Source organism: Rhinolophus sinicus, linkage group LG04 (genome assembly GCF_036562045.2).
Source record: "Rhinolophus sinicus isolate RSC01 linkage group LG04, ASM3656204v1, whole genome shotgun sequence".
NCBI lineage: Eukaryota > Metazoa > Chordata > Mammalia > Chiroptera > Rhinolophidae > Rhinolophus > Rhinolophus sinicus.
The window spans coordinates 162,701,477-162,721,356 of NC_133754.1; the positions used below are offsets into that span (position 1 = coordinate 162,701,477).

Genomic DNA, 19,880 nt, shown 5'->3' on the forward strand with positions numbered 1-19,880 from the left:
TATTTAACATGATATTTTGGTTTTTTACATTTTAAAACTCTTCAAAATCATCTCTACAGGCTACGTTTTCAGAGAGCACAGGAATATTATAGTATATTAATATTGTGCTGCTGTTGGACATTTACGGGATTTTCAAGTTTTTGCTATTTTGAGTTAAGACTGCTGTCAACCTTTGCAATAAATTGTTGTTCATATATTATTTCCTTTGGACAGATTCCTAGAAGTGGAAGTCAAGGGTGAAAGGCATGATCCTATAACGTGCTTGATACAAATGGCCAAATTGATTTATGAACATCTTGTACCAACTTGTCTCCCAATAGCAGTGTATGTTGGTGCCAGTCTTAATGTGCTTCCCTCAAGGTTAAGAACTATCAGTAAAAGAGTCCGAATTTGATAGGTAAAAATACATCATCTCATTACTGTTTCAGTTAGCATTTCTTTGATTACAGTTAATTTAATATTTTTATATTTCTTGGTCAATTTTATTTCTTTTTCTGAATTGTTAATATTCTTTACTTATTATTTGATTTTAGCATTACTTAATGTATACCTTGCTCTTTCCCGGAAAAGGTTTAAGGCAGCGTAAAACTCACAAAATACAAGATAGCATACATTAAAAATAGGATGAAATAGAAAAAGAAACAACATGAAGCCAGGAATAATGTTTAAAATTCATCCTGCAATGACAATAAATCTGATATTAGTGGGCAAGAAGCTTGCCTCCAAACTCTCTCTAGACATTAGCTCAATAAGAGAATCTTGTCATTTACTGGGTTCACACTGGCAGTGAGAAAGAGGATGAAAGAGAGATAACTAATTGTTCAAGATAAATATAATTAATATTGATATTAAAATTTGACAGGGATTAACTATTTTTATTATTTTATGTATAAGTTGCTTCACTGGATTATTTTAATTTCCATGACTACTTGATGGTGAGACATACTATATTAATTAACGTCTTTTGCAATACTGTCTGGCACATGAATGGTCAATGATATTAGATTTTCTGTTATTTTTACCAATAAGTTTTTCAATATCAAATTTCTTGACTGTTCTGTTTTTATATTAGCTTTAATATATTATTTTTAGAAGATTAAGCAACAAACAAAAATGTCCTTTTGATTGGAATTGCTTTAGACCTATAAACTAAGGGAAAATTTGACATCTTCAAATATTTAGTCTTCCAATTTGGTAATATGGCAGTTTGTTTATTATAATAAAATAGCTCTATTGAGATACAATTCACACACCATGCAATTCACCCATTTGAAGTATAAGAATTCAATGGTGTTTAGTATAAGTATATTGACAAGATGTGTGCAACCATCAGCACATTCAATTTTTTTATCCAAACCATCTTTTATGTTTGTATGTTAAAAATTGTTTTAACACAATTCCTATAGAGGACACTTCCCTGATCTATGAGTACTATGATTTTTTGTTGCCAGAGTAAATGGGATGTTTCTCCTGTTAGGTTTTCTATCTGGAAGTACATGGAGGCCGTGGGAAGTACAGCATTCTTCAAATGATAACATTTCTTGGATTTTTCATCTTTTGAGAAATTTTCTCTCTAGACTGGTCATCAAAATCCACTACCTTTCTTGTCTTATCCTTGAGCCCTTTTCCTGGCTTTCCAATTTCTTAGCTCAGGATGGGGTGGTCACAGTTGTAGCCTTCTCCCTCCTGTCTAGGAGCTTCTGAACATGCCGCCAGGTCACCCTGAGAAGCTCTTCTTCTAATACCCCCCCAGTTCCCCTTTAGCTCGTTTACATCCTTCAGATCTCAGCCAGACTTATTTTCCTCAGGGAAGGGGTGGGGGTGGGTGGGCGCTTCTCTGATTCTCCATTCAGATCAGGTCCCCTGTGAGGCGCTCAGATTCTGTAGTAAGTTACCACAGTTTAAATCATTAGCTGATTTATGTGCTCCTTGATGAACGTCTTTCTTTCCTATTAAACTTCATATTGCAATGACAGTGTCTATTTTGCTCAACTGAATTCCCAGACACCTAGCATGGTGCCTCAGACTGGTGTTGCTCTTACTGGATGAATTAAAGAAAGAACAAATGAATGGTTTAGTGTAGTTCAGTCTTCTTTCCCCTCACCTCAAACTCCATTTTCAGTGTCTTGCTTGCCTTGGAGTTCTGCCATCCCTCCCTTCTTCTAGGCCAGCCAGCTTTTATTATATAAATTCATATGTTTTACGGGGCAGCCACAAACTGTTATATGAAGATCAATAAAGGTGGTTTTTATTATTTTGGGAAATGCTTATCATTTCTTGCTAGGGCTATGCGAATGTCCTTTAATATTTCTGGTTAAAATTGCTCTTGCCTTTATAGCAGGTCTATTTATTTTTTAATATTGAATGTTCACCAGCACTGTTTTTCTAAAGCAGCACCATAATTTGCCTGTACAAAAATGACACTAACCTCCTATTTTCTAAGGAGCTGACATTTGGAGGGGGAAAAAAAAAAAAATAAAAAAAAATATATATATATATATATATATATATATATATATATACATATATATATGAATATATATATGTATTATAGAAACAGGGCTAAAGGGGCATTTTATGTGAGAAGCTGGAAAAGAAGAACTAGAAAGTCCATTAAAATCAGGAAATAGCTCATTTTGAATGCCCATGTATCCTTTAACTGGCCCAATTCAACTGTATGAAGGGAGGTTAGGTTTTATTTTTCAAGGTACTTTACAATGTAGGAAGTGATTTTCTCATCTTGTCTTATATATCAGCAGATTGAATGTCAATGGCTGGAAGGTCCTAAGAACGCCCAGGTCAATAACTTAGATCATAGACCCAGATGAAGACCTCACTGGATAAAAATACTGGAGTTTCTATCCACCTGTCAATCATCCCATAATGCTAAGAGGAAATGACTTGGGATGATGAGGCAATGGGTGCTTGTTTCCATCTGTCTACTTTACTCTATTTTCTGCACTGCCTATAATGAATACTGCTAGTTTTATGTCGAGAAATACCCATATAATCTGTAGGAAATATATCACTCCTAAATTCTTTCTTTCATGGTCTCATGTTTGAAAAGCCCACCTGTTTTGAAGCACAGAGCTTGCTTCCCAGAAGAGTCAGTGGGAAGCCATGAGTATTACTTTTAGTGTAAAATAAATTATTCTGGCAAAAATAGTTAAGTGAGAATACAACCATTCTCTTGAATTTCCTTTGCACATCGGGCCAGTGCTCCTCCCTTGGGGTTATCTGTAAGGGCAGCCACAACAAGGTTATTTCTTCCCTCTGACCTCCATCTGAAAAAAAAAGTACTCCAACCTGCCTTGGCTGCTGCAACATGTAGTAAATCATAAACTGGTCCATCCTGCACAGCCTTTTGCTTTTACTTTTATTTCTGATTCAAAGTAGTTGGTTGAAGCAAGTGAATTCTCAACTCTGAAATGGTGATAGATGTTCATATTCTTAACTCTTAACAGTTTTATTAATCGTGTTAAATGTATAGCCAGCATACTAAACAAGAAGAAAAATGGAGCTATTACATCCATTGCAAGTTATCTGATGTCATGGTTACAGATACTTATGCAGCCAGGACTCCATTCACTGATGAACTGTATACAAGTACAAATCATAAATTTTACTTTTTAAGTATGTTTTCATCCAAACACATTTTCCCATAGGAATATTTTATAAGTGGTGTTTAGATTCTAAGACTGATGTGAAAAAAAAAAAGTCAAAATTTTGGGCTAACAATATAAACTATTTACATAATAATAAGAAAATGCTATTATTATAATTTAAGATATTATATGCAACAGAAAAGTAGTTTTATGGGAAGGGTAGATGGAAGTCTTCTCTTTTTCAAATCTGAGTGCTTAAATGGCCTCTAAGAGGAGAAGACATCAATTCCTAGGAGCATGTCTTAATAAAATTCTTCTAGGGCAGCCTGAGAGTTATTATTCTCAAAGTTTTCAGCACACAATTATAACAGAGAGACATGGGGAGATGATCCTGAGATTAATAAAGAAGAGTTAGAGAAGGGAAAGAGGTAGGTGTTCAGAGCATTAATTTGGAGGCCCAGGGAAATCTGCCTGAGGTGAGTTAACTGAGCTGTGAGTAGTAAAACCAGGATGGAATTCACAGCATGGTGTAATGGGACCCGTCCTAATATCCAGTAGGTGAGGGGGATGAAAGGATATGAAAAGTAATGAGTCAGAGGTGAAAGAATCTTCAGAGTGTGACCAATACTCTGTATATATCAACTCTCATTTAGATTTAGGAGATTTTTCACCTTACAGCAGGATAGCAAAGGTCCTAAGAGAACCACAAAAGATCTGTGACTTCTATGTAAATGACATGTTTTCACTCAACAGAAATAAAATACTATCAAGTGAAACTGAAAAACAATAACAGAAGTTTGAGAAATACTGAAAAAAAGCAAACCACCTAAAACCAGTTTCATCAGATATACACACACACACACACACACACACACGCACAAATACTCATGGTTTGGACTAGGCACTGATCAACCCTTGTCCTCCCTGATAACACTACAAGAAGTTAGACATCGCAGGTGGGATAATATCATTCTTTATCTCAAAAAGTCAAAATCCAATCTACAGAGAGGTATTGAAGGGCCTGAATGACTTTGCTACAGGGCACCTTTGTCTCCTCATCTTCTACCTCATCACTCCATAAATCCTGTACTCCAACACCTTGGGACTCCTTTACGCCTGTTGATTTTCTTCAAACAGCAGTTTTTTTCTCTACCCCCTGCTCCTTTGGTGATCTCATACTTCCCAAGGCCTTTACACAGTAACACCTCTCTGCCCAGGTTCCCCACCTGCTTCAATCTCACTCTTGAACTCAGTCAGGCTCCATGTTCTAAATGCCTGCTGGAATTCACCTGGATGTCCAAAACAGATTTTAAAATGCTATGTATGAAACTGAACGGATGACCATGTTTTCCAGCTCAAAACTGCCTTTTCTGCTTCTTTGAATGATACCATCACCTCAGACACTCAAGCCTGCAACTTTGAAAACGTGACTCTTTGCTGTCTCTCACACCCAATTAACTGCCAAGCCCTACTGATTTGGTCACAAAAATACTGTGTTTCCCTGAAAATAAGACCTACCCTGATAATCAGCTCTAATGTGTCTTTTGGAGTAAAAATTAATATATTAATATTACATTAATATAAGACCCAGTCTTATAAAATTAATATAAGACCCAGTCTTATTTTACTATAATATATGACTGGGTCTTATACTAATTTTTGCTCCAAAAGACGCATTAGAGGTGATTGTCCGGCTAGATCTTATTTTTGGGGAAACAGGATACTTCTTGCATCCTTTCTTCTTTCTATCAGTGACTATCCCTATAACATCAACTCTGTCCATTGACTTTCTCTTCTAATCTTATTTACATGCTGCTGCTGAAGCAACCATCCTAAATGAAGACTGCTTGTTTGTCTGTGCTAGTCCATTGTTCAAATATGTCAATGTTTGACTCTTGTCAGATGTTTACTGTTCTTAGCCTGATGTCAAAGACCCTCTGTTATCTTAGGGGCAGCCGGATGGCTCAGTTGGTTAGAGCGTGAACTCTAAACAACAAGGTTGCCAGTCCACACACATGGGATGGTGGACTGCGCCCCCTGCAACTGAAGATTGAAAATGACAACTGGACTTGGAGCTGAGCTGCGCCCTCCACAACTAGATTGAAGGACAACAACTTGGAGCTGATGGGCCCTGGAGAAACACACTGTCTACCAATATTCCTCAATAAAACTAAAAAAAAAAAAAAAAAAAAAAAAAAAGAAATAAAAAAGAGCCTCTGTTATCTCAACTGAGCTTACTTTTCAGACTTGGATCTTCTTCTTCCCTTCATGTAGCATGCTGTGGCTAAATTGAATTTCCCAAGATATCCTGACTGTGCCTTCCTTGTACTTTCTGCCTCCAAGTACCTCATTCTGTTTCTTTGCTTGGGATGTCCATTCCTCCTCCCTTGACGCTTATGTCCAAATTCCAAATGTTCTTCAAGAATAAGCACACATTTTATTTAGTTCATTAAGCCTCTCCTTGATGCACTAAGTTGAAGGTGATCATCCTTTTCTTGAACTTCGACAGTATTTCATTTGCTACTAAACTTTGGCATGTTTATAACTTTTTAAGTTGTTTCTCCTTATGTTTATATCTTTTCTCCCCTACTTGATTTATTTACTTTTGAATTTCTCCACATTACTTACTGTAAGAAAAAGACAGTCCCTCAAGGAATTGAACAATGGGAGGAGAGAAAAGTGCTCATGTGACTAACTTCAACATACTTACGAACGAATGATGAGTGACTGAAAGGCTATAGAAATTATTTTGATCATGCATCTCTGTGGGAGGGTGAGGATATTATGTTGTCTGTATAAAACCACATATCTGGGTGAACAATTCTGTCACCAACACTAGTCCCCAAAAGTTCGATGTCAAGTATTGCTTAGTTAAATAATCTGGGTGTCTTTATATGAAAACAAAAATAAAAACAAACCCATAAATGAGGGACTTTAATATGGAAACAACACTAGGAAAGATATATACATTTTTGGAAACCTTAATGGAAATTCATTTATTATTTCAAATTAAAAATAGTTTAGATTTAGCCTTGCCCCACTTCATTAAGAACTTACAGGCTGTAACAGAAAGTTGACTTTGTCCAGTTCTGCTCACTTGGTCTTGTGGGCTAGGTTAGATTGATAAAAAAGTCACCTTTTTATTCTTGGGAAATGGAATGATTATTTCTTTTCGCTTAAAAAATTGTGTTACTGCTGTGTACGGTTTATCTTTATGATTTTCTCTTTAATCCCCTAAAATAATGCTTCAGGTTTCTTATGCATTGCAGGCAATCCTTGGGTCTTATTTATGAAACTCACCACTGCTTCACCTATTTACCTGAACTCCGTTTTCCTCCTCCCTTGTACCTTAGGGTCAAATGTCTAGGATATCAAAGGCAGCCTAGAATAGATACAATTTTCTTAAATGTCTTTGGACATTGTAATGTAACTGTGGCAACCTCCCCTGAACCCAAGGTGGCCAGCCATACAGCTTTCCTTACTATAAGGGCACCCTGTTCTTAGCTAATCCTGCCACCTCAGTTAGTTCAGCACTCCTAATCCAGACCCATTGAGTTCTCTAGCACCTGACTTTGGGATCTTATGATAAAATGTTAGTTCTTTCCATTTAATATTTTTTATGGTGAAAAAAAAAAGATTCTTTGCTATTCAAAATATGGATCTCACTATTTATGTCCATTAATTCCCAAGATAAGTAATTAATCAGTTTTTGCAGTCTGCTTTGTGTGAATATACTTTGTAAGACTATTTCCTGATAGACATTCTGTCAGACAGTCAAATAAAGAAAAACTGAGGTAATAGATGTTTCTACCAGAAAGATTTTCTCTGGAACAAACACTCCCTAACCCTCCCTGACTCTTTTTGTTTCATTTAATACAACAACAAGATATTTAATTCCACCAAGCAACAGACTTTGGGACTAGTCTCTATAGATGGCTGAGAGAATATTTTGTGTTAGATGAAACATAAACATACTACAGCATAAGATACAATGTATGGAGTTATAACAGACAATAAAGAAAGCTAGAGTAAAAAAAGTACTTACCTTAGGGTCATGTATTCCAGAAAGCTCTTCGTAGATCTTCTCACCTACCATGACAGCAGCCAAGTTTGCCGTGTATGTAGAAAGGCAAAACATACAGAAAATGGCCCAAAGGTTCATTAGAAACCTTCCAGTCCAACACTTTGGGGTTTTGATGGCTGCTGTTCTACCAAACAAGAGGGCATAACAGACATTCAAGGCTGAAGAGAAGGAGAAGACTTTACTTCTATTCCGCCCCTTGGGAGTCATGCCAAAGGGGCTCTTCCACTCATAAAGTGTGAGGAAGATGGCAGTGATGTGCAGAGCCACAAAAATCCCCAGCCACAATGTCCAGTGGAGGGGCCACATGAAGGCTCCAATGGGGGCTGCTGTGTCTCGGGTCCTCACTAAGATGCCTAAGCTGGTGGAAAAGAAAGGACTGGTGAAATCTATCACTTGGCTTCGTGCGGTATTGATGCTGAAGGAAGTGACTGCCATGTGGGCTGACCCACTCAGGAGATCACCTACTAGTCCAGTCCAGTGCTCATTTTTCCAGGCTCCATACTTTCCATCCCCAACAATATAGAGGTCAAAGTCAAAGTTCATGTCTTCTGCTAGCTTTTCCAGCAAATCAATGCAATATCCATAGCAGCACTTCTTGAGTTTAATGGGCACTGTATCATTACCGCTATGGAGGCTACTAAAAAGGCTGTCCAATATGGAAGAGTCATTCGTCATGGGGTCTAGGCAGAGCTGGCCAGCAGGGCACAAGCCTTCATCATCTACCTCCCGTGTGAAGACAAATGGATGCTCGATCAGGGTAACGACTCTCAAGTGCAGCTTACTTGGGTGTTGGAAGTGAGTTTTGTGCCTCTGGGCCCGCTCTGGCCATATTCCATAGTCCATGACAAACTTTCCCCCCTGCCAGCTGCCCAAGCGGGTCCACATTGGCTTTCCAATGGGGTCATGTTGCAGATTCCAGATGAAAAAGTTGTTTTCTGAGCTGATGATAGAGGAACCTTTTACTCTGATGGAACCACTGAGGCCTCTGAAAGTGGTATTGGCTAGAAACCTGGCAAAGAGGAGAAAAAGCAAAAGGTAAGGCAGAGAGGCTAAGCCCAAGAAAGGAAGCAGTGCTTAGTTTTGTTTGTCTTAGTAAAAAGAAACTCTAATTAATCTTTTTTAAAAAAAGGCATTGACTATAAATCTTTCAAGAATTAATCAGCTGGACTCATCTAGAAGAATCCTATTTCATTGAGAGATCACCCTGAGATTCTAACACCCATGCTAGGTGCTTGGTTCTTGGTATTACTCCAAATCTTTTTATTCTTAGTTAAGACACGTGTTCATTGTTTTCTGTTGTAAACTGTTAATTACGTATTCTCACAACTTTCTAAGATACAGAGGTTCTCAGCCTCTTTAACATGTCTCATTTTTATTGTTTGCTACATTCAATAGCAATGAAATCAGCTCGACAAATTTTTTTTTGGTGTGAGGAATGAGTTTTGGTAAATATACATATATTTTGATAATCGTTTAAAAATTGTATTCATAATTCTAGAAAATAGCCAGATCTTATTACCAGTGTTTCTCTTGGTAGAGTGGAAACAATCAACATATCTATCCCCATGAGGCCAGTTAAAGCTGCATGTTGGCTATCAACCACAGAACTAAGAAAAAGATAAATAGATTTGCAGTTCTCCATATAGCCTCACACTATCCTCCCTTTAAGTCATTAGAGAAAAACAGCTGGCTCTGGCTCTAGAGAGAGCTTCTGTCAGAAGTCAAAGAAAGGAAAACTACCCACTGAATGACATACTGATCCCTAACCCCAGGAACCAGGGCACTGTCCGTACATCTACGTTCTGATATGGGCGAGACAGGAAAACGCTTAATCAGAGCCTCTGTCTTTCTTGAGTCTGGGAAGATAAGACAATCAGAGATAACATGTTAAGTTTGCGGCACCTCTGGACTCTTAATTATGGCCTTGTGTCAGAATAAAAGCCCCGACTTGACATGAGAGACACCTGTGTTTCAATATCAGTCCAGCTACCTTCTAGCATTGGCCTTGGACAATTTACTAAACTCTAAGCTTCAGTTTCATAATCAGCAAATGGGGAAGATAATATTTCCTCCATTATAAGGGTTGGAAATAAGGAACGTAAAGCACATACCACATGTTTTGACATAGAACAAGTATTCCAGATATGGTGGTTACTATTTAATGTCATTCAAGTTTTTTCAATCAAGGCTGTCCCTAGGTCACTTTCCCATCTCTTAGTGGAACTTTTCTCATTGGAAATGCAAAGTACTACATTATGATAAACTCACAGAGGGTATTCAAGACACATTTCAAATGAAAAGGAATTAAATTGAAATGTGAAATGTACCACAGAAGATTTTTTTGTGAATCAGGTGATACAAGTCTAGGCTCTAAGCAAAACACATTCGGACGAACACTGCCCGCCACAAACACTACTCAGTAATTTACAAATGCAAATACAAGTAGTAAGAAGTTATGCTGCTACAGAAAGGAGATAGAAAAATCAGGAAGTGTGAAGAATGTACTAATTTTTATTAGATATATAAATGTAAATCACATTTGAAGATGCTGCTATCACTAAATGCAATGAAATTACTCATTTTGGTAGTGCACGTAATGATTATTATTCATGTTAGCACTCCCCAGTGGGATGCTACCACTTAAAATGAATCCTATTTTGCCACAAGTCATGACGTCTCAGTTATCCTAGACATTAAAATAGTTTTCTGCTTCTTTAGAGAAGTGGGGATCGAATCATTAAAACACACAGATTAATTAATGGATAACTACCTGGTACTAGAAGGAAAGGATGACAATTGTGTTTCTGAGGAGCAGCCTACTTTTAGATTTGTCAAGAAACACACGACAAACACACACACTTGCTGACATTGCCTGGGGTATAAAATGGTTAGTAATAAATGGGTTAATTTCATTTAGTTAATTGAGTGACTGGGAAAGGAAAGTTAAAGTTGTAGAAAGAGGAGCCCGTCATTACTTTAAGAATATTTGGGGCCTAATATTATAGATTTTTAACTGGATGGACTCTTGAAAGACTACCAATGAATACATATATACTGAAATCATCTCAGAAAAGAAGGCACTAGACGCCATCAGAAATCTTTCAGAGATCACACAACTCCCTTATTCCAGTAAAACCATGCCTCGTTATGGGTGCTAAATAACATTCAAGATGGCTGTGACTGAAGGACAATGCTCAGCTGACTCTGAGGCATTCATTTGTCACAGAAAGGCCAATCAATCAGGACCTAAATGTCTTCAATTTCCCCAGACCAGAAAATCCAGTGCTTATTTCACTATGCAATTGGCATCAAGAAACTGGGTCTCAGAGAATCTCTACTTATGATAGATTACTACTGTCTATTTTATTTTCAGTTTTATGGTGAAGGTAAATTAAAATGATCTCACTGATAGCTTTTATTGTCGTACTTCACATTCTGTGTAATGCAATGACAATGTGTAGCGAAGTTTCAATGCTCAGTGTGTTAATTAAATGATTAAAAAAATCCTGCTTTTGTTGAAATCAAATTCTACCATGTTCGTTTTTATCTTGCCCTGGTCTCTTCTTCGATGAACAAGAAAAAGAAAAACCAGGGAATAATTTTATTGGCAAGGTAAACGGATACAAAGACCAGGCACTGTTCCTAGCACTGGAGTTAGAGAGATGAAAGCCAGTCATTGTTCCCAAAGAGCTCAAAGTCTAGGAATGGGGTGAAAGCAAAGTAAACAAGTTTTCTCTGCCTGTAAAGCAGTGTAACAGCAGTAAACCTGGGCACCCTGGGAACAGAGAGCAGAGGACCTGCACATTTTAATCTAGCGGTGATGAGGAAGGCTTCTGAGAGGAAAGATGTGCCGGAGCTGCGTCTTGAAGAAGGAACTACAGTGGGAGATGCGTGTGCAAAAGTCAGAGACAGAGAGGGCAAGCCACAGAATGACAAGCAGTGAGAAACGAGGCTGGAGATGAAGGTGGAAAATGAGCTACAAAAGGTCTGAGGCCATGATGAAGGTAATGGAGAGCCACTGAGGGAATTTCATCTGTGGAGACACATGATCATCAGATTTGATTTTAAGAAAGATGTTTCCCCCTAGCTATTAGGAAATGGTTTGGAAGGAAGAGGGGGCTGAGCGTAGTTTCTGATGTCAGGAATAGTGTTCCTTTCCCCCTCTTGCTTCCTGTCTTCCTTTCTTTGTGCTTGTTTCACAAGGGGCTTAAGATAACAAGGGCTAAGATAATAGCAATAGAAGTGGAGAGAAGGTGGCATAATCAACAGACACATAACTCCAAAAAAAGGAGTGATTTTAAGAGAGCCAAATGCACAGGGTTGCACTTAGTTCACAAACCATACTAAGAATGTGTAAAATTTGGCTTGCTGGAAAGTCATATAAATAAGATCTGGAGTATTTAGTTGAATATCAATTCTGTGTAAGTCCATAGAGCAATGTGGACATATCAAAGGGGAAAGTAATCTTAAATTTTTTAAATAGAAATTTCGAGCCTGAGTCACAGGGGCCCATAATACCACCACACTGCTGATTGCACGCTGCTCCAGCCTAGATATGAATGCTAAATAAATTTTCCAGATTCAGGAACATTATGAGGAAAGGTAAGGAGGCGGAACACATAACGGGGGTGGTAAGCACAACAATCTAATTGGAGAGCAGGGTAGAGAAGTGTGAGAAAATAATACAGGAAAAGCAAATTGCAACTAGACTGTAGAAGCTTCGCATGTCCATTGTGTGAGATTAGATTTTACTATTTCATAGGAAAAGGGGGGCCATGAAGATTTCTGAGCACAGTAACAATACAACCAGAAACCTGCATTAGTAATACTGATCTGGAAACAGGTAAAACACATCTATAGGAAGGAAGAGATGGTGGCCAGTAGACCACGGAGAGGCATCTCATGATAGTTTGTCATGATATGACAAGGGTCTGATGTCACTCTATGAGTGAGAACGTAGTTTCACTGTGCGTCGCACCTGGTGAGTGTGTAACAAAGCAGTTCAGGTATACATGTTTCTTTCTTTTTATCATTAAACCTCCCAAGATACCACTCTGCTCAAAAGAATGAAGCTCATTAGTTAATTTACTACTTTAGTAAAAATTCCCAATTATGTCACTAATTAAGAATTTGTTGATTTATATATGAGCTGAGATAAGCTTTGCACTTTGCAAACTATGTGAAAAATATTTTTGAGACAGTTCACAGTATAGGTGAGATCAGTGTTTAATATACTTAAGATATAGTTTTGAAAGCCACATTTGCACACAAAACTTGACGTACTAATTAAAGAGCTTTCTTGTTCATGAAAACAAATGAACAAAGAAATTAACAAAACAACACATCACCTATTCAATCATTTATTCACTTAACAATACTCATGATGTGCCAGGCACTCTTGTAGGTCCTGGGTGAACAAAACACAACAATATATGTAGCTTATATTCTACTGAAGGAGACATAATACATATTATACATAGGTAATATGTACAGGATGTTAGATATTGCTAAGTGCAAAGGAGGACAGATAAAGCAGAGTTAGGAAATAAGATGTATCAGGATTGGTGGTAGTGGAGTGAAATTTTAGATTAGAGAGGCCAAAATGGCCTCTATGAGAAGGTGATATTTGAGTAAAGAGCTGAAGAAAGGGAATTTTTTTTTCCGCTTTAATCTCTTTTTCATCACTTTTTCTACCAGGAGGGTGTCAGGGTACAGAGCATGCCCTCTATAGGGAGCAAGAAGACCAGTGTCCTCAAAGTGGGATTACACCTGGTATGTTTAAGGACAAGCGACAGGAGAGAAGGGAAGGGGAGTTGAAGACAAGGTCAGAGAAAACTTACAGGGAGTGGGAATTGGGGAAAATAGGATTTTTGTAAGGTCTTTGTTTCTTCTCTACATGAGATAGAAAGCCATTGGTGGGTTTTGAGCAGAGAGGCGATATGCTATTTCTTATAATTTTAACAGGATTGTCATAGTGGACTAAAGAGAGACAAGAGCAGAAAGACCAGTTGGGAGGCTGTTTCAAACACCCAGACAAAAGGTGATGGTGATTTGGACTGAGATGGTAGAAGTGGAGGTGGGAAGAATTAGTTGGATCTCAATCTATTTTGAAGCTGGAACTGACAGGATTTGCTGATGGCTCAGCTATGGTTGCTAGGAAAAGGAGAGGCACAGGTGACACCAAAGTTTTTGCCCTGAGTAATTGAGACATGGAGTTGCCATTAAGAAAACTGTAAGAAAACGGTTGGAGGTGGGTGAGAACTACCAGGAGTTCAATTTCACTAAGTTACATTTGAGATAACTTGTAGACATCCAAATGGAGATGTCACGTAGGTAGTTGGAGATCACCTGGAGTTCAGGAAAGAGGTTTGGATTTGAGATACAGACTTGGGAGGCATCGCTCTCTACATGGTATTTAAGGAGACCAAATGAGATCATAATGTAAGTATTTGTAGATGAGGAGAAGTCCATGGAATAAGTCCAGGGCACTCCAGCATTTGGAAGTGGTACAGGTGAGAAAGAACTACCACAGGAAACTAAGAAGGAACCAGACATGGAGAAAAATAGGAGAAAGGCAGGCTGTGTTGTGTTCCAGAAGCCAAGTGAAAAAGATGTTTCAGAGAGGGGACAGTGATCTACTGTGTCAAATGCTTCTAACCCATCAAATACAATGAGGACTGAGAATTGACCATTGGCTTTAGAAATGTGTAAGCCACCGGTGACTTCATTAGAGTAACTTCAGAGGTGTTGGAGCCTAATGCTTCAAGGGAGAATGGGAAGAGAAAAACGAGAGATCACTCTTTAGAGGATGATGCTATAAATAAAATAGTGGTGGAGGAAAAAATCAAGCAAACAAATGTGTGTGTGTGTGTGTGTGTGTGTAAACATACATGTGTGTATATGATGTATATAAAAGGATAGGATTTTATGCTGATGGAAATGATCCAGTAAAAATAGAAAAATTACTGATGTAGGAGAGAATGAGGCGAATTCCTGGGACAATGCCCTTGAGGGGCAAAAGGGATGGTGCACTAAGGGGCAAGAACAGGTGATGCTCTTGCTATGAATTGAAGATGTGGGCACAGAGAAGGCAGAGAAAAGGTAGGGCCCAGAGGCAATAGATGTGGATGTGGGGAAGCGAGCTTGTGGAAGTTCTCTTCGGGTCTCTTTAACTCATTTTATGGCAAAAAGTAAATTAATAAATCTCATTATACTCTACCCCTATAATTCATTTGAGAGATGTGTTATTGTATTATTTTCAATGTGGGACCAAAGGTACTCTTAAAAGTACAGAAAGCAAAGAACTTTTCCAAGAAATGTTGTAGATCAATGTCAACTGAACTGTTCAGTGTTTTGTTTCCCCTTTGAGTTTGTAGGAGTCAGTGATAAAACCATCTGGGCCTGGCACTTTAAAAAAATTGTAACTGCGTAATCACTTTTTCAGTCTCTTCTACTGGGCTTTCCATTTCTGTGGGTCAACTTTGGCAAATGATTCTTTTCTAGGAATTTGTTGCTATAGAATCGCATGTATCATTTATACGAATTTAAGCATTTCTCCTCAGTGAATTTTGATTTTTGTCTTGTTAATTCCTTCTTTGTAGGTCTCTTCCCACCTCTCTCACTTTTCTAGTTTTCTTGGATGAGGACATACTTGTGTTCACATATTCTTCTTTAATCATAGAATGTTAACTGCACTGTTTGTCTTCATTTATCTGATTAATGATATTATTCATGAACTATTTTTACTTTTATAAAACTTGCTAAAATTTACTTAAATCTGAACATCTATGGGTCTCTTCCCAACTCTAAACTTACTGAAATTTATTAAACTTAAATGAAACATCTTCCACTACAAATAATGTCATGATCTTAAAGATTTTAAGACTTGTTGCCTCCTGATTTTTCTTCTATTTTATACAGCATATAAAGTTTTACTAATATTGTTTTTATATTTATTATAAATTTGTAACTTTTCTTGCCTCTGAATTAGCGCTATAATAATGCCATTGTTTCCAGTTTTCACTTTGGAGACATATAAATCTATCTGCATTGTTTAAATACATCATCATCTTCATGTGTCCATGCCCAGTTGTTTATTTATTTCTTGTGTATTTATTTCTACTTTGTTTTTTTTTTCACTCACCAACTTGTCTCTTTGTAGATCTGCATCTCACATTTCTTATTAAATTGTCCTGCTATCTTTGCTGTTTTCCCATATTGTTGCCTTTCATTAATCTTATCTGTACATGAGAGTATCTAGTATTTTGCTCTGTAAAGCCTTACAATTTATTTTTCCATTTGGGAACTTTCTTTATATCATTTGAAAAAAAAAAAAATCTGTATCCTCATTCAATTATATCTTGAAAAATGAGCTGAATTTCTTTTCCCATGATCATCTCATCATATTGAATATTTTCCCCCTGAAGAATGAGAGATTTGTTCATCTTCCAAAGTTCTATAAAATTTCTTAGCCTGTGAGAACTTAATTGTGATTTTTCTGCCTTTGCCTGATTAGAAATCTTTGGCTATGTTATCGCTAGTGACATTCTCCCCAACTCTCCTCCCACCAGCACCACCTAATGCTTGCCAGGTTTACTTTCTCCTGTGCACTGAATCTAAATATTTATTTCTAGGTTATGTTGAATTTAGCTTCAGATCTATTGACTATAGTGGAAAAGCTCAAGAAAGCCCTTTTAGTATAAGACAAAGGAATACTCCCAAAGTCTCCCATTCTTTTTCCGGGAAGAGAGGAGGAGAGTTGGGAAGAGACGCATTGATATTCAGAAATCCCATCTTTTCTTCATGTGATTCACATCTACCATCATGTAACGAATCTTCTAATCAAAACCTCACATCCTCCACAGTTGTACACCACTGCATTGGTTCTTATTTCTTATTAAATTGCCCTCTCATCTTTGCTCTTTTCCCAGATTGTTGCCTTCCATTAATCATATCTGTACATGGGAATATTTTTTTGCTCTGCAAAGCCTTAAAATTTATTTTTCCCTTTGGGAACTTTCTTTGTATCAGCTCATACTTACATCTTTTTTTTTTTCTTTCTGTTCTTTATCATTGAGGGGTCCGAAATTATTCTCTCTTTGGATAATCTCATGTCTTTTAGAAAACTTATACCCAATTCTGATATTTCACAGCCTCCGTAGATCTCCAGTTGTCTGAATTATTAGCTATTTATACTGTTATGTTTGTATTTTAATCCATGTGTGTGATTTTTCTTAATTATTCATGACTTTTCCCCTAATCCCTCTTATTCCCTAAATTATTCTCATTTTGTGTGTCTTCCTCGGCTTCTAGCTTATTTCCCCTTCCTCCAGTATTCCCAGTTTTTGGCATGTGGGTTGATCTATGGTTATCTCATTATTCTTTTAATGTTTTTTCTCATATTTTATTTTTCTGAATTTTATCCTGTCCTCTCCCTCTTTCTCTTCCTTTTGGTGGACATTGTGCAAAGGAAATAACAATGTTCCATCCTGTTAGTAAGAGATCTCATCTTAAATCAGCTATTGACTATCCCTAGTTAACTTAACTATTTGTTGTTGTTGCCACTGTAGGTCCCCTCAGAGGCATGGATTTTGACGTTTTCCACATTTCGAGAATAGTCTCTTCCAGAGTTGCTGTTAGGAATGAACAAATCCTCCCTTTCCCACTGCTCTGCTTCATAACACTGCAGGCTGTCAAGTAGGAAGAGACTTCACTGTTCACCCAAGCACTTATCTCACTGAGTCATCTTTGGATCTCAGGCAAAACACAGTGCCTGGCCAAAGTAACTGCTCAGTAATGTTTGAGGGGTAAATGCAATGAAACACCTGTCTTCTGCTCAGATCAGAAATGCATCTCTTAAAGAGATCTCTTCATCACTTTGCCAGAAGAATAGGGCTCAGTCAGCCAGGAAGTATTTGCATTTGCAATTTGTAGATTGTTCAAAGCATTAAAAGTCCAACACATTTCCCCCTGCATAATGGGTAGTATCGATAATAGAAATTAGTTCAATGGGAAACCTCTCTGATGATAAGGAATTTAATAGGAATGAGAAACAGCTAAATTTCAATCTTCAGAGCAGAGGTCCCACACATTGTAGACATTGATTGCATCATTTTTAAAAGCAACTTACAAAGCTCACCTTTTAAAATAGGTTTCTATCCATTAACAGACAACAGTAATTTAATAACATTAAATGTATATATGTACATATATATGAATTATTTGGGTCTATGTTTTGTCAATATCTGCACAATTCGGTTACTTATAGATGAAACTGTAGAGTGGAAGGAGTGCTCCTATCCTTCTTGACTTTTTTCCAAGAAGGAAAAAACACTAATCTATGTGATTGGGTCCTATTTTAATATACATTTTGGGCTGTGTTACTATTAGTGTGTGTGAGGGGGTCACTACACCAAAAACTCAGACACATGGATATAGCATTCTCTTTTCCCTTCTTTCATATAGTACAACTGGCAAGCTGGCACTTTTTTCTCTGTTTTTCACCCACGTGGTAGTTAGATCTGTTCCCTACCCTTTGGTTGTTTTCCTTCCCTTTGCGTTTTGCGATGAACCTTGACTCTTCTCCACGGTTATGACCTGTGCCCACCATGGACTGTTCCTGGTTGCTTCGGGTAATACTCCCATTTAATTCATTCTAGCTCTCTAGAGTTGGCCCCAGCACTAGTCCAGGTGTTGACATACCTTCTCTTAGCATAGCCCTGGCAGTGGGACATCATGCAGTATTTACCAGTCAAGCCTCCATACAAAAAGTTACAGGACATGGAGATTGAAGTGGCTCCAAGAGACAGATCTGGAATTCAGAGTAGAGCTGTAGTGTTGCCCTCTGTATCTCCATAGTTTGACATAGCTTCAAATTTTTATAGTAGGTGCATACAAAGTAAAAACATCAATAAAAGAACACAGTTACCTCTCAGACAAATAAAAGCTTGGAAGCTCTCCTATTTTGGAAAAATTTCACAGTTTAATACCTACTGTTTGCTAGATTAAGCAAATTTAAGCTGATAACATCATCAAAATAGGGTCCTGATGAAATACACTTTTCCATTGTTCCTTATCTGAGGCCCCCATGACTCAGAGAAAATTTCAGACTCAGCTCCTGGCATGACTTAAGTGACATAGAAGGAAGGGCAAGTTCAAAGGATTTTAGCCAAATTAGTCTGGTGACAGGGGTTCCTATAGCAAATATCTGGAATCATAGACCTTAAGTGTTGATAACTGATTGATAATACCTACTGACTCAAAGTTAACCTAGGAGTAACAACTAGACAAAGTAGGTCACCCCATAGCAATGGGTTCCCCTTGGGGATCCAAGGAACCAGGGTTACCAGCTCCCAATCCCTGGCTTCCATGTTCAAGGCAACCGCATTTCTTTTCAGTACCTGTTGAAACACACAGGCTAATTAGTTTGGCTCAATAGAGGTCCTTAGACCAAGAATGCGTATACATGGGCAATCATGCCTCCTGATTTATATAGTTTTTGACTGAAAGAATATTAATTGCAATGTTAATGGGATTCCAATTAAGGAAAGTTAGTATTAATTCTGAAAGAGCCTGGAACTTCAATTTAGATGAATTCGTTTAAATCTCCCCTTATAAAGTACTAGCTGAATGACCTTAGGCATACCACTTAACTTTTCAAGGTTTCGAAATCCTTATAGTTCAGAAATTAAATATTTCAGAGATTAAATAATTTTTCCAGGGTCACAATGATTGTATATTATTGTAAAGGAGGATGAAAATACCTTAAATTACAATTATGTCATGCAGCCTCAAGTGCTTCTGTAACTCTTCTAATATTTAATGGGGGCCATCCATCACTTTATACCATGGAATTTTTGAATGGGCATTTGTTTTAGTCTTTTTTCCTGAAGCTCCCTAGTACCTCACATAATAGGTGCTGAATAGTATGTGTAGAATCAATAAATAAAGCAACATCTACTATTAATGAAAGGCCGGTGAATCTTGGTATTGCTTAACCATGCAAGCATAAAAATGAACATAACTTGGAGGGAAAAGAGTCTCTAGCATGTTGGACTATTGTTCAAGGCCAGCCTTGAGGAGGGGGCCTAAGATACCAGCTAATGCCAGAGGATAATCACTAGTAGAATGGGTGTTGTCCAGTGAAGAATAACAGTTAGGTCAAGGAAAATGGATAAAAAGTATAGATAGTA

The 19,880-nt window shown here is 37.6% G+C and overlaps 1 protein-coding gene across 1 annotated transcript in view; it reads right to left on the reverse strand.

Annotated features, from left to right (window-relative positions):
* The window catches only part of GRIN3A (glutamate ionotropic receptor NMDA type subunit 3A), a 148,874-nt gene that overhangs the window by 76,533 nt on the left and 52,461 nt on the right, over positions 1-19,880 (reverse strand). Inside the window, exon 3 of the mRNA XM_019729259.2 lies at positions 7,651-8,698. Coding sequence (XP_019584818.2) covers positions 7,651-8,698 — 1,048 coding nt within the window. The remainder of the gene's footprint in view (positions 1-7,650; positions 8,699-19,880) is intronic.